The sequence below is a fragment of the Ranitomeya variabilis genome, chromosome 1 (assembly GCF_051348905.1).
Source record: "Ranitomeya variabilis isolate aRanVar5 chromosome 1, aRanVar5.hap1, whole genome shotgun sequence".
Taxonomy (NCBI): Eukaryota; Metazoa; Chordata; class Amphibia; order Anura; family Dendrobatidae; genus Ranitomeya; species Ranitomeya variabilis.
In genome coordinates, this window is record NC_135232.1 from 154994944 (window position 1) to 155014551 (window position 19608).

Sequence of the window (19608 nt, forward strand, 5' to 3'; positions counted from 1 at the left end):
TTAGCCTCCACTTTGTTTAATTCATGTGAATCGAACCCCCAAAATTTCAGGTTTGACAAAATCGCTAATTTTTGTAATATATGTAACAAATTCAATTTGCTAAGAATTGATTTGCTCATCTCTCCTGATTCTACATTACCTTCTATATAAAAGATACATTTAAATTAGCAGAGATGGTTTGTACATGGTAATTATTCAGAGCTGTATAACTCTTTTGAATAGTGGTTGCTATAGGGGAAATTGGTGTTAAACTGTTCTTTAAAAATTGCACCAGGATTATAGAATAAAGGACATGGTATCAAATTGCAGGACTAAAATCTAATAGCTGATAGAAATATTTACAAGGCAAATTATTCTAAAAGTAAAAATTAAATCAGCTTTATAGGGGACTTTTTGCATTATTTGATCCCATTGTTTTACTTTTTGAAGTGCTACAGGCAACACTTTATTCTGCTTTACAGTAACAATTTACAGCAATTTAAGATGGAGATTTCATAAAGATGAACTGAAAATCTTAAAGGGAATCTGTCACCATGAAAATTCATTCCAATCTTCAGACACTATGCTATAGAGCAGGAGGAGCTGAGCAGAGTGATATATAGTTTTATGAGAAAAGATTCAGTATAACCTGTGTTTTAATCCTTTATACCTCTCCCATTTCAGGGATTCTCGGTCCAGTGGGTGGTCCTATCAATGACTGACAGTTATCTATTGATAGGACAGCCACTGGACTGAAGATACCAGATAGAGCAGAGGTTTGAATGATTAAAACACAAGGTTATACTGAATCTTTTCTCACTAAAATATATATTAGCCTGCTCATCTCCCCCTGCTCTATAACATGGTGCCTGCACATTGGACTGCATGTTCATGGTGACAGGTTCCCTTTAACAGCAAAAAAAAATTAAAGTAATTTTATTAGGATTTCTAGTCTTGTTTTTCATATATTTATCAGTTTTATTTTTTGGGATTTTGTGTTCTGTAAACTCTCTCAAATTTTTAGCATTCTGTCTGAATGTTTGTATTAAATATTGATCTCTTCCCACTGATCGGCTCCTGCTGCTCACTGTGGTGCTTGTTGTAGACTTGTTAACACAGGCGGTGGCATTGATGGTCAGGTTAAAAATGCAGAATTGGAAGAGGAAGTTCAAACCAGTAAATGTAATCACAGAAATTGTCAGGAGTAATGTTACTGGAAATATAGTGAACACTCGGATTATAAATTTGGCAGACATGGTAGAAACAAATTCAGCAAATGAATGTAATCATATTTTTTGTAAACATATATAACTAGATAAAATATGACGTTTCTATGAGAATCGAGCCAAAGGATTAAAAATCATGTTATAATCAGATGCTATTTTTTATATATATACCTAAACCCAAATAGTCAAAGGTGACTGAAGAGTATCATTAGTCAATGACTGTAAGTCATTATGTCTAGATGATTAACCCAAAACTACAGTATTCATCGTTTTGTAGCTGAAGTTCACTTTGGAGCCAAATCATATGATTACAGGATGTACATCCAACAAATACAGCTCAGTTTGATCTGCCAAGTTAAATAATTGAGGAAATGAGGGAGGAAAGTTATTTACTATAGCGCTGATAGGTAAACAATGGGATTTAGGCTGGACGCTCTGGTAGTCCCTGCCCCTATGGTAGTCAAGCCAAACTTGAAAACATCCGATCTAAGCTGCCAGAATGTTCATTAGATTTATAAAATATAATACAGGACTGCTATTTACAACTAAAATTAGACATTTTTTTCTACTTCTTTATGATTTTATGGAACATTCTTACCAATCACGTCATTTATCTTAAAAGATAAAAATACTGTGAAGCTAGAAAAAAAATTACGATTTGTAAAAAAAAGGATCTTTAAAGATGTTATTTTCATGGCTAATTCTTTCTATGTGTTCAATGCATTTTAGTTGGGTATTTTGGTGATGAAGCATGATCTGGTAAGCTATTTTTTGCATTCTTCCCATCCTACTTAAAAGAACACATGAATTAAAGAGAGTTACAAATGTTACCAAATACGAAAAAAAATTCTGCTAAAGTGATTGTAAAAAAAATGTATATAACAAAGACATTAAGGGCACTTTATGCCACATTCACAATGACAAAAACAAAATACAAAGGGAGGAATTCTTCAATGTGTTTCACAGGTTCCTGACATTAATCACCATGAAATGTTGGGAAATGTCAGCAAAGTTGGGCAATAATTTGGAGACCTTTGCCGTTTTTTTAACAACAGTCCCAACCAGCTCTACCTAAATGGATGGAGCTTGGCCAGGAAGGGGAGTGACAAAGACTACTCGGTACATTCATAAATATTCCCATTAATTAATTAGGTGCACATTTCTCTAGTGCTCCCTTCAGTAAGGCTGACATACAAAACGCCAGTCTTAATGAACTGGGCCCAAAACTCTTTGGATTAACTGGATATAGTTATTCTATTGTGCTGCTGTATTGTGCCTTCAAACAGCGCTATTCTTCAGAGAGGTTTTCCTGTGGAAACATTGCAGTTAGGGGAGAATAGCTCTGTAATTCAGCATCCGATAAAACATACTATTATTTTAATTAATAAAAAAACAACAAAATATAAACTTCTGTATTCCTACTTGTGTAATCAGAGTCATCCAGAAGTACAGCAGGTTCCAACTTGGAGATTACATGGTTCCTTTATTTAGGGAATCTTTTACCTTAAGCCCTAAAAGTTATTTTGGAATCAACTTTTGAAGTTTACTAAGGGCACAATCCTCTCTTGCTTCTCACAATCATGCCCAATAATATGATGATATTCAATATGTAACACCAGGTAAATATCTATTGTATTAAAGCAAAAAAAGAGAAAATGGTTCCGATATATTTTTACTGAGGAGCGGAAGAATCATCATCTGTTTTGTTGAGCACACAGCATGAATAGTTTCAAACTTCCGAAAAGTAATTTTTATGAATACATTTTAATAAAATATAGCTATATCTAAACTATAATTAGATTTCACATTGTTATGTAGTATGAAAAGTGGTACGGACATATTGAGGTCTATATTCTGACTGCAATCTGAGTTAAGGAAAAGCATAATCTAGACAAAACAATAGTCACTCAATGTGCATCAATAATCTTAGATTTTGCATTGACTTTTCACAATTTATGTAATCTTTGTTCCAATATTCTGTGCTGAATCATTTAATTGCTGTTGAAACAAATTTGATCCATTCTCACATAAGCCACAACCAACAGAGTAATGCAATTTTTTATGAAAACTGTTCATCTCATAGATTGTAAGCTTGCGAGCAGGGTACTCATTCCTCTTGGTATCTGTTTTGATGTGCTTATGATGTGCTTATTGTTATGCTCTAATGTCTATTGTATGTACAAGTCCCCTCTAAAATGTAAAGTGCTGCGGAATATGTCGGCGTTATAGAAATAAAATTATTATTATTATTATTATTTTCACCACTGATCTCAGGGTACAATATGCCTTAAGCTGAAGAGAATTTGGATCTACAGTGTGGGCCATTTATATGGATACACCTAGGTGGGCCATGTATATGGATACACCTAAATAAAGACCATGGTGGCCATTTTGAAGTCAGCCATTTTGGATCCAACTTTATAAATGGCCCACCCAGGTGGATCCATATAAATGGCCCACCCTGTACAATCATCACTCAGGGTTCTTACCACTGTATTTCTAGTCCTGTGTTTCAGTGCAGCAGTGAGTAAAGGGAATTGACTAGTTTAAAGAGGTGGTTCACTAATTTAATGTTGATAATTTATCCTTAGGATAGGTCATCAATGTCTGATTGTTGGGCGTGCAGCACCCCGCACCCTCACCTATCAGTTATTCTCCATGTCGGCGGTGTCCGAAACTGCTCAATTTCGGAGCTACACAGCCCAGCTCCATAGACAGAATAGTAGCCACGGCCGGGTAATTTACATCCGCCCCCTATTGATTTGAATAGGGGGTGGATCTGCAATTTCCAACAGTGGCCACAAGAGAATTGACGGAGCTGCACTGTGCAGCCCCATAACTGAGCAGCTCTGGCCGCTGCAGACACCGGGAACAGCTGATCAGCGGGGATGTCGGGTGTCGCAACCCGAACGATCAGACATTGATGACCTATCCTTTTCAATTAATATAGTTGTATGGGGCTTGTTTTTTTGCTGGACAAGTAGTAATTTTGAACAAAACCATTTATTTTATTATATAGTCTACTGGAAAACAGGAAAAAAATTCCAAAAGTGACGTAGGCGTCATGAAAGTCGGTGCCAATCCGACCTGTGACGCCTATGTGGCATCATGGAGTGATCGCGTCCCTGCAGATCGGGTGAAAGGGTTAACTCCAATTTCACCTGATCTGCAGGGACAGGGGGAGTGGTAACTTTAGCCCAGGGGGGTGGCTTCACCCCCCGTGGCTACGATCGCTCTGATTGGCTGTTGAAAATGAAACAGCCAATCAAAGCGATTTGTAATATTTCACCTATGAAAATGGTGAAATATTACAATCCAGCCATGGCCGATGCTGCAATATTATCGGCCATGGCTGGAAACCCTGATCTGCCCCCCCCCCGCCACCGATCGCCTCCCCAGTCCTCCGTCCTGTGCTCCACTCCCCTCTGTCCACCTGTCCGCTCCCCCTTCCTCCTGTCCGCTCCCCCGTGCTCCGATCTCCGATCCCACCCCCCGTGCTCCGATCCCACCCATGCTCTGATCCCCCCCCCTCACACTTACCGAGCCTCCGTCCGTCTGCTCCATGGGCACCTCCATCTTCCGGCTGGCAGATTCGTTCCAGGTACATTTTGATCACTGTGATAAAACCTATCACAGTGATCAAAATAAAAAAAATAGTAAATTAACTCCCCTTTATCACCCCCATAGGTAGGGACAATAATAAAAATAAAGAAAATATATTTACTTTTATTTTTCCACTAGGGTTAGGGCTAGGGTTGGAAATTTTTTTTTTTTCAAAAATGGTGCGGAAAAATCTCACACGAATCCGCAACGTGGGCACATAGCATTAGGGTTAGGGTTGGAATTAAACTTTTTTCCACTGTTTAGGCACATCAGGGGTCTCCAAACGCAACATGGCGCCACCATTGACTCCAGCCAATCTTGCGTTCAAAAAGTCAAATGGTGCTCCCTCCCTTCCGAGCCCTGAGGTGCGCCCAAACAGTGGTTTACTCCCGCATATGGGGTACCAGCATACTTAGGACAAACTGGGCAACAACTATTGGGGTCCAATTTCCCCTGTTAGCCTTGCAAAAATAAAAAATTGCTTGCTAAAACATAATTTTTGAGGACATTTTTTTATTTTCACGGCTCTGCGTTATAAACTTCTGTGAAGCACTTGGGGGTTCAAAGTGCTCACCACACATCTGGATAAGTTCCTTGGGGGGTCTAGTTTCCAAAATGGGGTCACTTGTGGAGGATTCCTACTGTTTAGGCACATCAGGGGATCTGCAAACACAACGTGACACCCGCAGACCATTCCATCAAAGTCTGCATTTCTAAATGTCACTACTTCCCTTCCGAGCCCTGACGTGTGCCCAAGCAGTGGTTTACCCCCACATATGGGGTATCAGCGTACTCAGGACAAAAAGGGCAACAAATATTGGGGTCCACTTCTCCTGTTACTCTTGTTTAAATAAAAAATTGCTTGCTAAAACTTAATTTTTGAGGAAAGAAAAATGATTTTTTATATTCACGGCTCTGCATTATAAACTTCTGTGAAGTACTTGGGGGTTCAAAGTGCTCACCGCACATCTAGATAAGTTCCTTGGGGGGTCTAGTTTCCAAAATGGGGTCACTTGTGGGGGGTTTCTAATGTTTAGGCACATCAGGGGCTCTGCAAACGTAACATGATGCCCGCAGACCATTCCATCAAAGTCTGCATTCCAAAACGTCACTACTTCCCTTCTGAGCCCCGACGTGTGCCGAAACAGTGGTTCCCCCTCGCATATGGGGTATCAGCGTACTCAGGACAAACTGGACAACAACTTTTGGGGTCCAATTTCTCCTGTTACTCTTGTGAAAATAAAAAATTGAGGGCTAAAAAATAATTTTTGAGGAAAGAAAAATGATTTTTTATTTTCACGGCTCTGCGTTATAAACTTCTGTGAAGCACTTGGTGGTTTAAAGTGGTCACCGCACATCTAGATTAGTTCCATGGGAGGTCTAGTTTCCAAAATGGGGTCACATATGGGGGAGCTCCAATGTTTAGGAACACAGGGGTTCTCCAAACATGACATGGTGTCCGCTAACGATTGGAGCTAATTTTTCATTCAAAAAGTCAAATGGCGCTCCTTCCCTTCAGAGCCCTGCTGTGTGCCCAAACAGTGGTTTACCCCCACATGTAAGGTATCAGTGTACTCAGGAGAAATTGCTCAATAAATTTTAGGATACATTTTATCATGTTGCCCATGTGGAAATGAACAAATTGAGGCTAAAATAATTTTTTTGTGAAAAAAAAGTACTTTTTCATTTTTACGGATCAATTTGTGAAGCACCTGGGGGTTCAAAGTGCTCACTATGCATCTAGATAAGTTCCTTGAGGGGTCTATTTTCCAAAATGGGGTCACTTATGGGGGAGCTCCAATCTTTAGGTACACAGGGGCTCTCCAAACGCGACATGGTGTCCGCTAACGATTGGAACTAATTTTTCATTCAAAAGTCAAATGGCGCTCCTTCCCTTCCAAGCCTTGCCGTGTGCACAAACAGTGGTTGGTGACCACATGTGAGGTATCAATGAACTCAGGAGAAATTGCCCAACATATTTTAGGATCCATTTTATCCTGTTGCCCATGTGAAAATGAACAAATTGAGGCTAAAATAAATTTTTTGTGAAAAAAAAGTACTTTTTCATTTTTACTGATCAATTTGTGAAGCACCTGGGGGTTCAAAGTGCTCACTATGCATCTAGATAAGTTCCTTGGGGGGTCTAGTTTCCAAAATGCGGTCACTTGTGGGGGAGCTCCAATGTTTAGGCACACAGGGGCTCTCCAAACGCGACATGGTGTCCGCTAAAGATTGGAGCAAATTTTTCATTGAAAAAGTCAAATGGCGCTTCTTCCCTTCTGAGCCCTGTCGTGCACCCAAACAGTGGTTCGCCCCCCATATGGGGTATCGGCGTACTCAGGACAAATTGTACAATAACTTTTGGGGTCCAGTTTCTCTTTTTACCCTTGGAAGAAAATAAAATAGCGCCATATACTGAGACCCATAGCATCTCCATTTTTCTGATCTGGGGCTGTGTGATGGCTTATTTTTTTGCGCAACGAACTGATGTTTCCATTGATACTATTTTGGGATAGATATGATGTTTTGATTGAATGTTATTACAATGTTGCAGCGACCAGAAAAAAAACTTAACTCTGGCTTATTGATTTTTTTTTTCATTACACCGTTTACCTATCAGATTAATTTACTTTATATTTTGATAGATTGGACGTTTGAAGACAGAGATACCAAATATGCGTATTTTTTATTTTATTTTGAATAGGGCAAAAGAGGTGATTTGAACTTTTGATATTTCTTTTATATTTTTTAAAACTTTTTTTTTTTTATATATATATATATTTTACTTGCTTCAATAGTCCCCGTAGGAGATTTGAAGCTGCGATATTCTGACCGCCTTTACTGCAGCCCTGCTATATGTAGCATAAATAATCTCATACCCCCACATGTCAAGACAACCCATCGACGCTATGTGGTCAAGTGACAGGGGTGCCGATGGGCATGACATGACATGACATGCCTACAGTTTGCGCAAATTAAATGCTGCTGTTAGAGATTGACAGCACATGACAGCTGATCACATTACCAGTCATGTGCAGGGAAAGATGAAGGCTCAGGGCAGGAGCCCATATCAAATGCAGGGAGACGACCTTGGATGTACAGTATAGGTACATATAGGGGTTAAAGTAGTGGAAACCTATTTCAGGCTATGTGCCCCCAATCCAGAAGTAGCAGAGTTTTGGACATAGCGTATGTTCGCTGCTTCTAAAGCACTGCCTTCTATTGAACGCAGGAAAATCTGCCTGTGTTCACTGAACCTTGTGGATTTATCACATTCAATAAATTCTATTGAATAACTTTTCGTTGTGGAGACTCGCCTCTCCGCAAGAGAAATTGACATGCTGCGGTCCTGAAAAACGAGCCGCATGCCAGGGTCCATGGGTGATTCACTGGCGCACATGCACGGATAGTGGACATGGAATTGCATAAATACGCAGCATGAAACCTGCAGCAATTCCTGATTTGGGCACATACCCTAAGGCCGGGGTCACACTTGCGAGTGCAATGCGAGAAACATGCACGAGTCTCTAGCATCAATACCCGCACTGCCACCGGCACTCGGGATCGGAGTGTGTGGCTGCATATATTTCTTCAATACCTGGCACTGCCGTCGGCACTCGGGATTGGAGTGTACGGCTGCATATATTTCTTCAATACCCGGCACTGCCGTCGGCACTCGGGATCGGAGTGTGCAGCTGCATATATTTCTTGAATACCCGGCACTGCCGCCGGCACTCGGGATCTGAGTGTGCGGCTGCATATATTTCTATGCAGCTGAACGTTCTGGTCAGAACTTCCGGCGTCAGTGCTGTGTATTGATGCTAGAGACTTGTGCGAGTTTCTCGCATTGCATTCGCAAGTGTGACCCTGGCCTATGTGTTTAAGCCAGACCCCTTCTCTGAAGCATAGACAAAGTACAGGTCCTTCTCAAAAAATTAGCATATAGTGTTAAATTTCATTATTTACCATAATGTAATGATTACAATTAAACTTTCATATACTATAGATTCATTATCCACCAACTGAAATTTGTCAGGTCTTTTATTGTTTTAATACTGATGATTTTGGCATACAACTCCTGATAACCCAAAAAACCTGTCTCAATAAATTAGCATATTTCACCCGTCCAATCAAATAAAAGTGTTTTTTAATAACAAACAAAAAAACCATCAAATAATAATGTTCAGTTATGCACTCAATACTTGGTCGGGAATCCTTTGGCAGAAATGACTGCTTCAATGCGGCGTGGCATGGAGGTAATCAGCCTGTGACACTGCTGAGATGTTATGGAGGCCCAGGATGCTTCAATAGCGGCCTTAAGCTCATCCAGAGTGTTGGGTCTTGCGTCTCTCAACTTTCTCTTCACAATATCCCACAGATTCTCTATGGGGTTCAGGTCAGGAGAGTTGGCAGGCCAATTGAGCACAGTAATACCATGGTCAGTAAACCATTTACCAGTGGTTTTGGCACTGTGAGCAGGTGCCAGGTCATGCTGAAAAATGAAATCTTCATCTCCATAAAGCATTTCAGCCGATGGAAGCATGAAGTGCTCCAAAATCTCCTGATAGCTAGCTGCATTGACCCTGCCCTTGATGAAACACAGTGGACCAACACCAGCAGCTGACATGGCACCCCACACCATCACTGACTGTGGGTACTTGACACTGGACTTCAGGCATTTTGGCATTTCCTTCTCCCCAGTCTTCCTCCAGACTCTGGCACCTTGATTTCCGAATGACATGCAAAATTTGCTTTCAGCAGAAAAAAGTACTTGGGACCACTTAGCAACAGTCCAGTGCTGCTTCTCTGTAGCCCATTTCCTGCACACGCCTGTGCACGGTGGCTCTGGATGTTTCCACACCAGACTCAGTCCACTGCTTTCTCAGGTTCCCCAAGGTCTGGAATCGGTCCTTCTCCACAATCTTCCTCAGGGTCCGGTCACCTCTTCTCGTTGTACAGCGTTTTCGGCCACATTGTTTCCTTCCAACAGACTTACCATTGAGGTGCCTTGATACAGCACTCTGGGAACAGCCTATTTGTTGAGAAATTTCTTTCTGGGTCTTACCCTCTTGCTTGAGGGTGTCAATGATGGCCTTCTTGACATCTGTCAGGTCGCTAGTCTTACACATGATGGGGGTTTTGAGTAATTAACCAGGCAGGGAGTTTTTAAAAGCCTCAGGTATCTTTTGCATGTGTTTAGAGTTAATTAGTTGATTCAGAAGATTAGGGTAATAGGTCATTTAGAGAACCTTTTCTTGATATGCTAATTTATTGAGACAGGTTTTTTGGGTTATCAGGAGTTGTATGCCAAAATCATCAGTATTAAAACAATAAAAGACCTGACAAATTTCAGTTGGTGGATAATGAATCTATAGTATATGAAAGTTTAATTGTAATCATTACATTATGGTAAATAATGAAATTTAACACTATATGCTAATTTTCTGAGAAGGACCTGTACATGGATAACTTAACTACTGAAATTACCAGATAGCCGGTCTTTATCTCTTACTGCTCCTATTGAGGGAAGGAGCTAGGTATGCAAATCATTACATGCAGAATACTATCACAACCCTATCAGATGAGCACAGTATATTGTTCCCTCACTATTCTACCTGGATAAGACCCTATTGCGCTTTGCATCTTTTTACCTTAAAATTATTCATTGCAGAATTATTTTATAATTATTGCTCTATTTAGGTTACAAAAACTTAAATAGTGTCTCTCTCTTTCCATGGCCGTAATCATCTTCTGTTCATATTTAGAACATCACGGGCCATAATAACCTACCAGAAAGCTAAATGGTTGGGAAAATAATTGAACATTTTTACAATGAATTCTGAATTGTGGATTTAATATCTATTAAAATTATCATTTTTTTCAAATGTTTTGTGTTTGGAGTTCTTTAGAAAAATTGATTGATACAGAACCTTACGCCATACACCTATTTATTCAATCAACGGTGAATCCCTTGTAAATATACGTGCGTATGGATTCATATGCCTTTGTTCTAATATTCTAGGCTTTGTAAGACGTATGAAATAGAAAAAAACATTACTTCCACTACATATAATGGAGTATGGAGCTGTCAGAAGTAGCCTGGAAAATTCCTTACAAATTGCGAGACGCTTTTATCCGTACGTTACACAGATGTGACATTTTTCAGACATATAGGATGTCCAAAAACCATTTTCAACATATTCTCAGAGGGAATCCTATAATCATAGCAATAAAGATTCTCCTGATTACCTTAAAATCAAATACTGGGAAGTAAGAAGAGCTACATAATAATACATGTGTTCCTCATAGTTTCTATGATTGTCGATCATTACAAGAGAATGCACAGATGGGCGCGGAATACTATGGCATTCTGGCAGCACTATATTTTGCTCACAAGTGCATACATTTATATTTAGAACGCAGCCGTGTCTGATGACAGAGTCATTTGCTTCTGTGTGTTGTTTATTGAATTCTCTACAATGTAAAGAAAGTCTGTGTATTCGTATGTGTAAAGAAAGCTGTTGACTTCTACGCGCCACATTTCCCCTGACATCTTTACTATTTTCTTAAAAGCAAGAATACAAAGTGTTGTGTGTGTCTTACATTTGTGTACTCTAACTATAAAGTGATGGTGCAAAAATATTATATTATTTAATATAATGGAGAATCTGTCATACTTCCACCATCAATCAGTCCTTCAATTCTATCTAGGGCAGTAGTTTGGGGGAGCCGTTGTTGCATGTCCCCTGAGATGAGATGGGCCACCAGCCCGGTCAGACAATGGTTTACAGCCAGCCAAGTTTTACTCTCACATCAATTTGCACACAGAGACCCGTGCCGGGCACATAGAGCATTTCTTCAAGCCAAACAGCAGATTTCAGTGGCAGCCACCTTACACACGCAACGGAAAGCAAAGGCTCTGTGCTGCACTTGGAACACTTATGAGTCCCAGATTTATAAGTATGCCACCCAGATCAGCACAAAATCAGCAACTTTTAAGTGTGTCGTGTGACTGTCATTGTTCACACTACCTCTTTTTCAACAGTGATTGTTGGTGATTCTCAAACTTCCATGTGCACAAAGTTAAATAATTCACACGTTTATCATTGATTGTGTGCTGGCCTAGCTTCCACTCTTACGACTCATGCTAAGCTGGTGATTTTTGGCAATGGAACTGGAGGAAGTGGAGCACTTACAAGTAATAAGTAGAGCTAGATTCTAATTAAACCCTTCAGAATGAAGCACTTCTCCACCAAGTCTTAGTACAGCAAACATTGCTGCTTACTGAGCCATGGTGACATCTCCTCTATGTGAATTCTACCTAGCATGCCACCAGGATTCGATGGTTGTTGGTTCTTCACTCTTCTTGGACCTGGTAGACCATGTTGTGGACCACATAGCCTACCTGGATGTCCCTGGCCTGCCTAAAGAAGCCTACTATGTTATTTGATCTAAAAAAATGTAAAAAGTAACACCACATTTGTTACACATGACATACCAAGATTTTAACTATTTATGACCCTTTTGCAAAATAAAATGCTGCGACTTATTGTAGATTTTACAAGAAAATAACATTCCCATTGGTGGGACTAAAAATAGTCTCTGTTGCTGGTTGAGGAGGACCTAGTATCTTTACATCTGACTTCCATTTATTTATTTCTATTAGATTGTAAAATAACACAAAAAAAGCAAAATATTTGGGGGAATTCATAAATTATCCACTAAAACTTAGTTAGAAGAATATGACTTAATTCAACTGGTTTTAAAACTATACTTGGACAACAGCCAGTTAGGGATTTTTTTAGCATTGTCAAATGTGTCTGACACAATTTTGTACAGTTATAAAATGCAATGTAAAGGAGATCCTATTGGGAAGAGTAACAAAGGTTTTTTTTTTTACAATTTTGTTTTGTTTGTTTTTTAGATATGATAGGAACTGGTAAAACATGTCTTCTTCCTGTTCAAAAATCCCCTTCATACTCTGACTTTGGACAACCCTTTTAAAAACAGAAGGTCTTGTCAGACATTTAGATATCAGCTGACTATGATTGGTCATGGCTATTTTTAAGATTGCATGTTATTACCAAGGAAACTGATTTGCTAGTGCTGCATTGAATGTTCAAACTTTAACAACATTTCACAGCATAAATCTATAATAAGGTTTAAAAACTATTTTTTTTTTATTTTTGTCTCAAGATTTAATGCATCTTTATAATGCCAATAATGCAATTCTGGTGGTTACCCTTGGAAAAACAGTCCAACAATAGGAAGGCGATTGACAGCAACTCTCCCACAATGCATCTCCCTCTTCTCTTCTTACAAGAAACTAGGATTTTACTTTAAAGGGAACCTATCACCCCGTTTTTTTCGGTATGAGATAAAAATACTGTTAAATATGGCCTGAGCTGTGCATTACAATAGTGTAGTTTGTGGACCCCGATTCCCCACCTATGCTGCCGAAATACGTTACCAAAGTAGTCATTTTCGCCTGTCAATCAGGCTGGTCAGGTCGGATGGGCGTGGCTTCTTCCCCCAGATATTGCGTAGTTTTCCGTTGGTGGCGTAGTGGTGTGCGCATGCCCAAGGTCCCCAATCCTGCACGGGGGGGTGAAAATAGCAGCGATGTCCGTTATTCCATTGGTGGTCGGTGGGCGCGGCCATCTTCCTTTGGCCGCGCGTGCGCAGAAGCGGCGCTCTGCTGGCCGCGGCTTCAGGAAAATGGCCGCGGGATGCCGCGCGTGCGCAGATGGAGATCGCGGCGGCCATTTTCCACGCCCATCCGACCTGACCAGCCTGATTGACAGGCGAAAATGACTACTTTGGTAACGTATTTCGGCAGCATAGGTGGGGAATCGGGGTCCACAAACTACACTATTGTAATGCACAGCTCAGGCCATATTTAACAGTATTTTTATCTCATACCGAAAAAAACGGGGTGATAGGTTCCCTTTAATACAGAACTTAGTCTAAGGCCAGGGTCACACTTGCGAGTGTGATGCAAGAAACTCGTGCGGGTCTCTCACGTCAATACCCGGCACTGCCGCCAGCACTCAGACCGCAGCATGTGGCTGTATGTATTTCTATGCAGCTGCACACTCTGGTCTCGAGTGCCGGCGGCAGTGCCGGGTATTGATGCACGAGTTTCTCGCATCACACTCGCATGTGTGACCCCAGCCTAACCCACAATTCTGGCAGTTTTCATTGTAGTTTTTGATGATGATTTTTAAGTCAGAGCCAGGAGTTGATACAAAGGAGTGTAAAAGCATCAGTTTTATTTTATATATAGTTTTTTGTATGTTTCCTTCCATTTGATTTACTCTTGGCTTTGGCGCATAAAAAACAAAATTGTACATAATTCTGTCATGAAACCCCCCCACAAAACATAACCTTTTGCATGGAAGGACAATATGTAGGTGTTAACTGTGCAATTTTTGAGATTGCTGTTTAAAGCTTGAGATCTCATCGTTCGGCAAGATAGCACCTATTGAAATCAATCGATGTCTGCTAATCTTAGGTCAGCCATATGTGTTGTAAACAGGTTGTCCAATCAGTTTTGCAAAAAAAAAAGTAAAAAACAAAGCAATATTTTCCTCCACTGATCTACAAGCACTCTAGTTCCTGCTTTTCTTGAGTCCCTATTGGTCTCTAATTTCTTTTGACTAAGAGGAAATACCGGAACAGATGGCTGGCACTTCCCCCTCACCCCTTGAGGTGCCAGCCATCTGTACCTGTGCTCCTGTCCCTGACTAAGGTATATACCATCCTTGTATATTTATATGCTCCTCACCTATGTGGTTCTTATAATTGCTCTGGTTTCTTGTTTTAATTGTGCCCTCTTATACTTTACAGCTTAGATAATTATATTATTGGATTATATACAGAGCGTTTTCCTCAGCATAGACACTTTCTATAACAAATTAAGGCATTATTACTCTTGATCCATACTAATACAGCTGTGCTCAAATTTTTACATACCCGGCAGAATTTTTTGCTTTCTTGGCCTTTTTTCAGAGAATATGAATGATAACACCAAAACTTTTTCTCCACTCATGGTTAGTGGTTGGGTGAAGCCATTTATTGTCAAACTACTGTGTTTTATCTTTTTAAATCATAATGATAACCCAAAACATCCAAATGACTCTGATCAAAAGTTCACATACCCTGTTGATTTTGGCCTGATAACATGCACAGAAGTTGACACAAATGGGTTTGAATGGCTATGAAAGGTAACATCCTCACCTGTGACCTGTTAGCTTTTATGCACAGACACTGATTACAAGCAGAGTGAGTTTCTGGGATCCAGACAGACTCTTGCATCTTTCATCCAGCCACTGATGTTTCTGGATTGTTAGTCATGGGGAAAGCAAAAGAATTGTCAAAGGATCTACGGGAAAAGGTAGTTGAACTGTATATAACAGGAAAAGGATACAAAAAGATATTCAAGGAATTGATAATGGCAGTCAGCAGCATTCAAACTGTGATTAACAAATGGAAAATCAGGGGCTCTGTAAAAACAAAACCACGGTCAAATAGAACAACAAAAATGTCATCCACAACTGTCAGGAAAATTTTTCGGTACGTAAAGAAAAACCCACAAATAACATCACCTGAAATACAGGACTCTCTGAAAACTAACGGTGTGGCTGTTTCAAGATGAACAATAAGGAGGCACTTGAAGAAAAATGGGCTGCATGGTCGAGTCGCCAGAAGAAAGCCATTACTGCGCAAATGCCACAAAGTATCTTGCCTACAATCCGCAAAACAGTACAGAGACAAGCCTCAAGACTTCTGGAACAAGGTAATTTGGAGTGATGAGACCAAAATTATACTTTTTCGCCACAACCATAAACGTTACATTTGATGAGAGGTGAACAAGGCCTATGATGAAAGGAACACCATTCCTACTGTAAAGCACGGAGGTGGATCGCTGATGTTTTGGGGATGCGCGAGCTACAAAGGTACAGGAAACTTGGTCAAGGTTAAAGGAAAGATGAATGCAGAACGTTATCAGCAAATACTGGTGGCAAATTCGCACTTATCAGCCTGGAAGCTGCGCATGGGATGTACTTGGACGTTCCCACATGACAAAGATCCAAAACACAAGGCCAAGTCGGCCTGTCATTGAATACAGCAGAACAAAGTGAAGGTTCTGGAGTGGCCATCTCAGTCTCCTGACCTCAATATCATTGAGCCACTCTGGGGAAATCTCAAGCGTGCAGTTCATGCTAGACAGCCCAGGAATTTACAGGAACTGGTGGCTTTTTGCCAAGAAGAGTGGGCAGCTTTACTATCTGAGAAAATAAAGAACCTCATCCACAACTACCACAAAAGACTTAAAGAGGTCATTGATGTTAGAGGGGGCAATACACGGTAGTAAGAAATGGGGTATGTGAACTTTTTATCAGGGTCATTTGGATGTTTTGGGTTGTCATTATGATGTAAAAAGAGAAAACACAGTAGTTTGACAATAAATGGCTTCACCCAGCCACTAACCATGAATGGAGAAAAAGTTTTGGTGTTATCATTCATATTCTCTGAAAAAAGGCCAAGAAAGCAAAAATTCTGCCGGGGTATGTAAACTTTTGATCACAACTGTATATGAGAAGGCATTATGATTTTGATTTGGTTAAGTAAAGGGTATTTGTTATTCCTTACATTTTGAGTATAGCCATACCTCCATACTTTATATATTATTTATGGTAAACACTTCCCCCTTTTGAGCACTCTGCTTTTTTATTAGTTTTTTCTATGAATGATTTTATTGATATGTTAAATAAAAATTGATTTTATATTTCACCTTCTGGTTCTCTTCATCGGCTATGGTTATGTAAGACCAAATTTATGTTTATATGTTATGGTATGACATGCCAGCTTTTCTATAAACGAACAATATTTGACGAGTTAATTTACATAGAGAGCATGGTGAGAGCACTCTCTGAGCTGTGCTATTTGATTGTGTGTCAACTGCCGCACCTAGTAAACTAAGTGATACATCGTTGGAATCAGCGTCTCTAGTCCTACAGTTTGGCGCTTTCAGATGAGGTACTAAAACCTGGTGATAGATTCCTTTTAATAGGAAATTAAACATAGGGTTTCTTCAAGAGGCAAACACTAATATACTAGTCTTCGTTCTGAAAGAAAGGTATTCAGATCTGAGCCTAAAGTGTGTTTATTTGGGCTTGGCTTTGATGCTACTAAACCCAAACAACTGTAATTTAAAGAATCACAACCTATTGACCTTACTGAAGGAATTCTACAGTATATTATGCTAAAGAATTGTATTAAATTAATGGAAAAAAACATGTCAAACAAAATACACAGAATTTTCCTACTATGAAACATTGATGGTTATAAACAAGTAAACAATGATGGAGTTTTACATTAAAATGTATTTTATTATGTCTCTATGCTGATTCTGAATGATAATCTGAATAGTGGGCACTGCCACCAAATTATATGTTTGAGCCAGAAAGTGTTATGTTGCTAGATTGTTTAGTCATAATAATCAATACAGAACACTGACACAAACAAAGACAAGTACAGATTTCGAGATTACAAAGAGGGGTGTGAGAGGGGTGGATTTAGTCATGCGGTATTATGGATCAATACAACAACACGTCATCTATTCATTATACACATAAGAACAACAAAACACTGATTAGAAGACTTGCCATCTACATACATAAAACGGAGGGATTCTATGTATCGGCATGCAAAAAGACATACAAAGACGGAGCTTGTGGTTGGCCCATAACAATAGCATGTTTACCAACATCAGCATAAACAAGACATTCAGGAAATACAGTCGTGTCTTTCATGCATTTCATAGCACTCAAAGAAATGAGGTTTACCATGACAGCAGTAGCACCGATATCATGCAAGACATGCAAGGCCGGAAATAAGAAAGACCAAAGGGAAGGATAAATTGGTTAAAAGATATTCTCTAAGCATACTAACCTGCTGGTTCTAATGAATTTTCTACTTTGTCGTTAACATCGAAAACACGGTCATGAACACCTATAGTTTTCAAACAGCTGTCTATAATAAAAATAGAGATAACAGCCAAATACGTTAGTGAGATCGTTTAAACTCCATCACTTTTGTTTATCTCTTTTTCTTTTTGTTTGTTTTTTCTTTTTTTTTGTTTTAAATACAGTTTTTTTTATTCTGTTACTTTGATCTATGGGGCATCTCCTCAAATGCCAAATTTAGCTTTTCTTTGTATAAACTAGACATAGACAACATTTGAGAAACAACAAGTTAGCAAGTGGCCTGTATTTATTAATGCTCAGTGATGAATGATTAGAAATTATAATGCAAAAGGAATCACAGATGTTGAGGTATCACACAAGGCTTTACAATAAAAACTTGAGGGCTTTTCCTTGTAGCTCACGTTATAACATGCATTTGTGGCCACCCATTAAAGCAGATGAAACCCACTTACTTTGTGGCCGTACGTAGACTTTGAGTTTTAAGCAGGATCTTCTTCCATTGTCTGGGATTGCTGAAGCTGAAGAGCAAACAGAATAAAGTGTTTCAGTAATATTTTAAGATCAGATTCTAATAAATAGATTTCACTCTGCTCTCACTGTATGTATCATTTACAGAAGTGTATTTACCTATTGAGCCACTTACACAGTGGACCATGGTCACCTCTAGATAAATTACACTGCTCTACAGCCAAAGTTGTGCATAGATGAAAACAGTTGAACTTAAAAAGGCCGTCCGCTACTTTAGCATTGATGACCTATCCATAGGATAGGTCAACAATGTCTGATCAGTGGGGTCCGACACCTAGCACCCCTGCCGATCAGCTGCTATCAACGTCGGTAGAGTCTGCCGCCGTACGAAAATGCTGGCTATCTTTTAACAGTGGTCGAGTCTTGGGACTATACATCTGCCTCATATTCAAATCAATAGGAGGTGGATGTGTAGTACCATGCGGCGACCAATATCAAAAGATGAACAGCTCCACAATTGAGTATTTCCATCCGGTAGCTGCCACAGGTGACACCAATTACAACTGGTTGGCCAGGAACCCGGGTGTTGGACCCTGACCAATCAGACATTGATGACCTGTCTTAAGGATAGGTCATCAATGATAAAGTATTGGACAGCCTCCAAGTAATTGTGTGGTGCTGAACACAAATATGATCCTTAAATTTGCTGATTGGCTCAAATTTCCAAGGTCCAAATGAAGTTGTAATTGCTTATTACGCCTTCATTCAGGCTTATAAAGAAAATTGCATCTTTATTATTTCATCATCATTATTGCATTGTTAGTAGCTAGTCTATTAGCCTGTTTAGTCTACTGATCATTCAGTATTCTATCATCTTAGGGTGACCTATGAAAAACTGCCAACTCCGCTCCGATGATGTAATCCTAATTACAATTACATCACCTACTTTAAAATAGCTCTCTGTGTAAGGTATACAGTTTTAGGATTTCTTATCTTCGTTTCTTAGCATATTGACATGACTCTTTATGTTTGTTCAGATATGCCATTCTTGCAGCAACAAAGCAGATAGTTTTTACTACATATACGGAGGGGTGCGCACACTACAGTGACCAGACGGACCTTAAAGGTATAGCCCTCCTATTACCTCACTACCTTTGATACACTTATATTTGTATCTTCGCACTCTGCACTTTATTTCCTTTTGAAGTTTTACTATCATGTGGGACTTAAAGGCATAGCCCCCTGTTTTATTTACAGTTATATGAAAAAGTTTGGGCACCCCTATTAATCTTAAGCTTAATGTTTTATAAAAATTGGTTTTTTTTGCAACAGCTATTTCA

General features: G+C 39.5%; 1 protein-coding gene across 3 annotated transcripts in view; it reads right to left on the reverse strand.

The window, feature by feature from the left end:
- EFNA5 (ephrin A5) overlaps nt 1–19608 on the reverse strand; it is a 553489-nt gene that overhangs the window by 37414 nt on the left and 496467 nt on the right. For 2 of the 3 annotated variants that reach the window (XM_077289986.1, XM_077289975.1), the window contains exons 3-4: nt 18253–18318; nt 17766–17846 (exon numbers count right to left, since the gene is read on the reverse strand). In XM_077289986.1, coding sequence (XP_077146101.1) covers nt 17766–17846; nt 18253–18318 — 147 coding nt within the window. The remainder of the gene's footprint in view (nt 1–17765; nt 17847–18252; nt 18319–19608) is intronic. The other variant, XM_077289994.1, reaches the window with a different exon arrangement.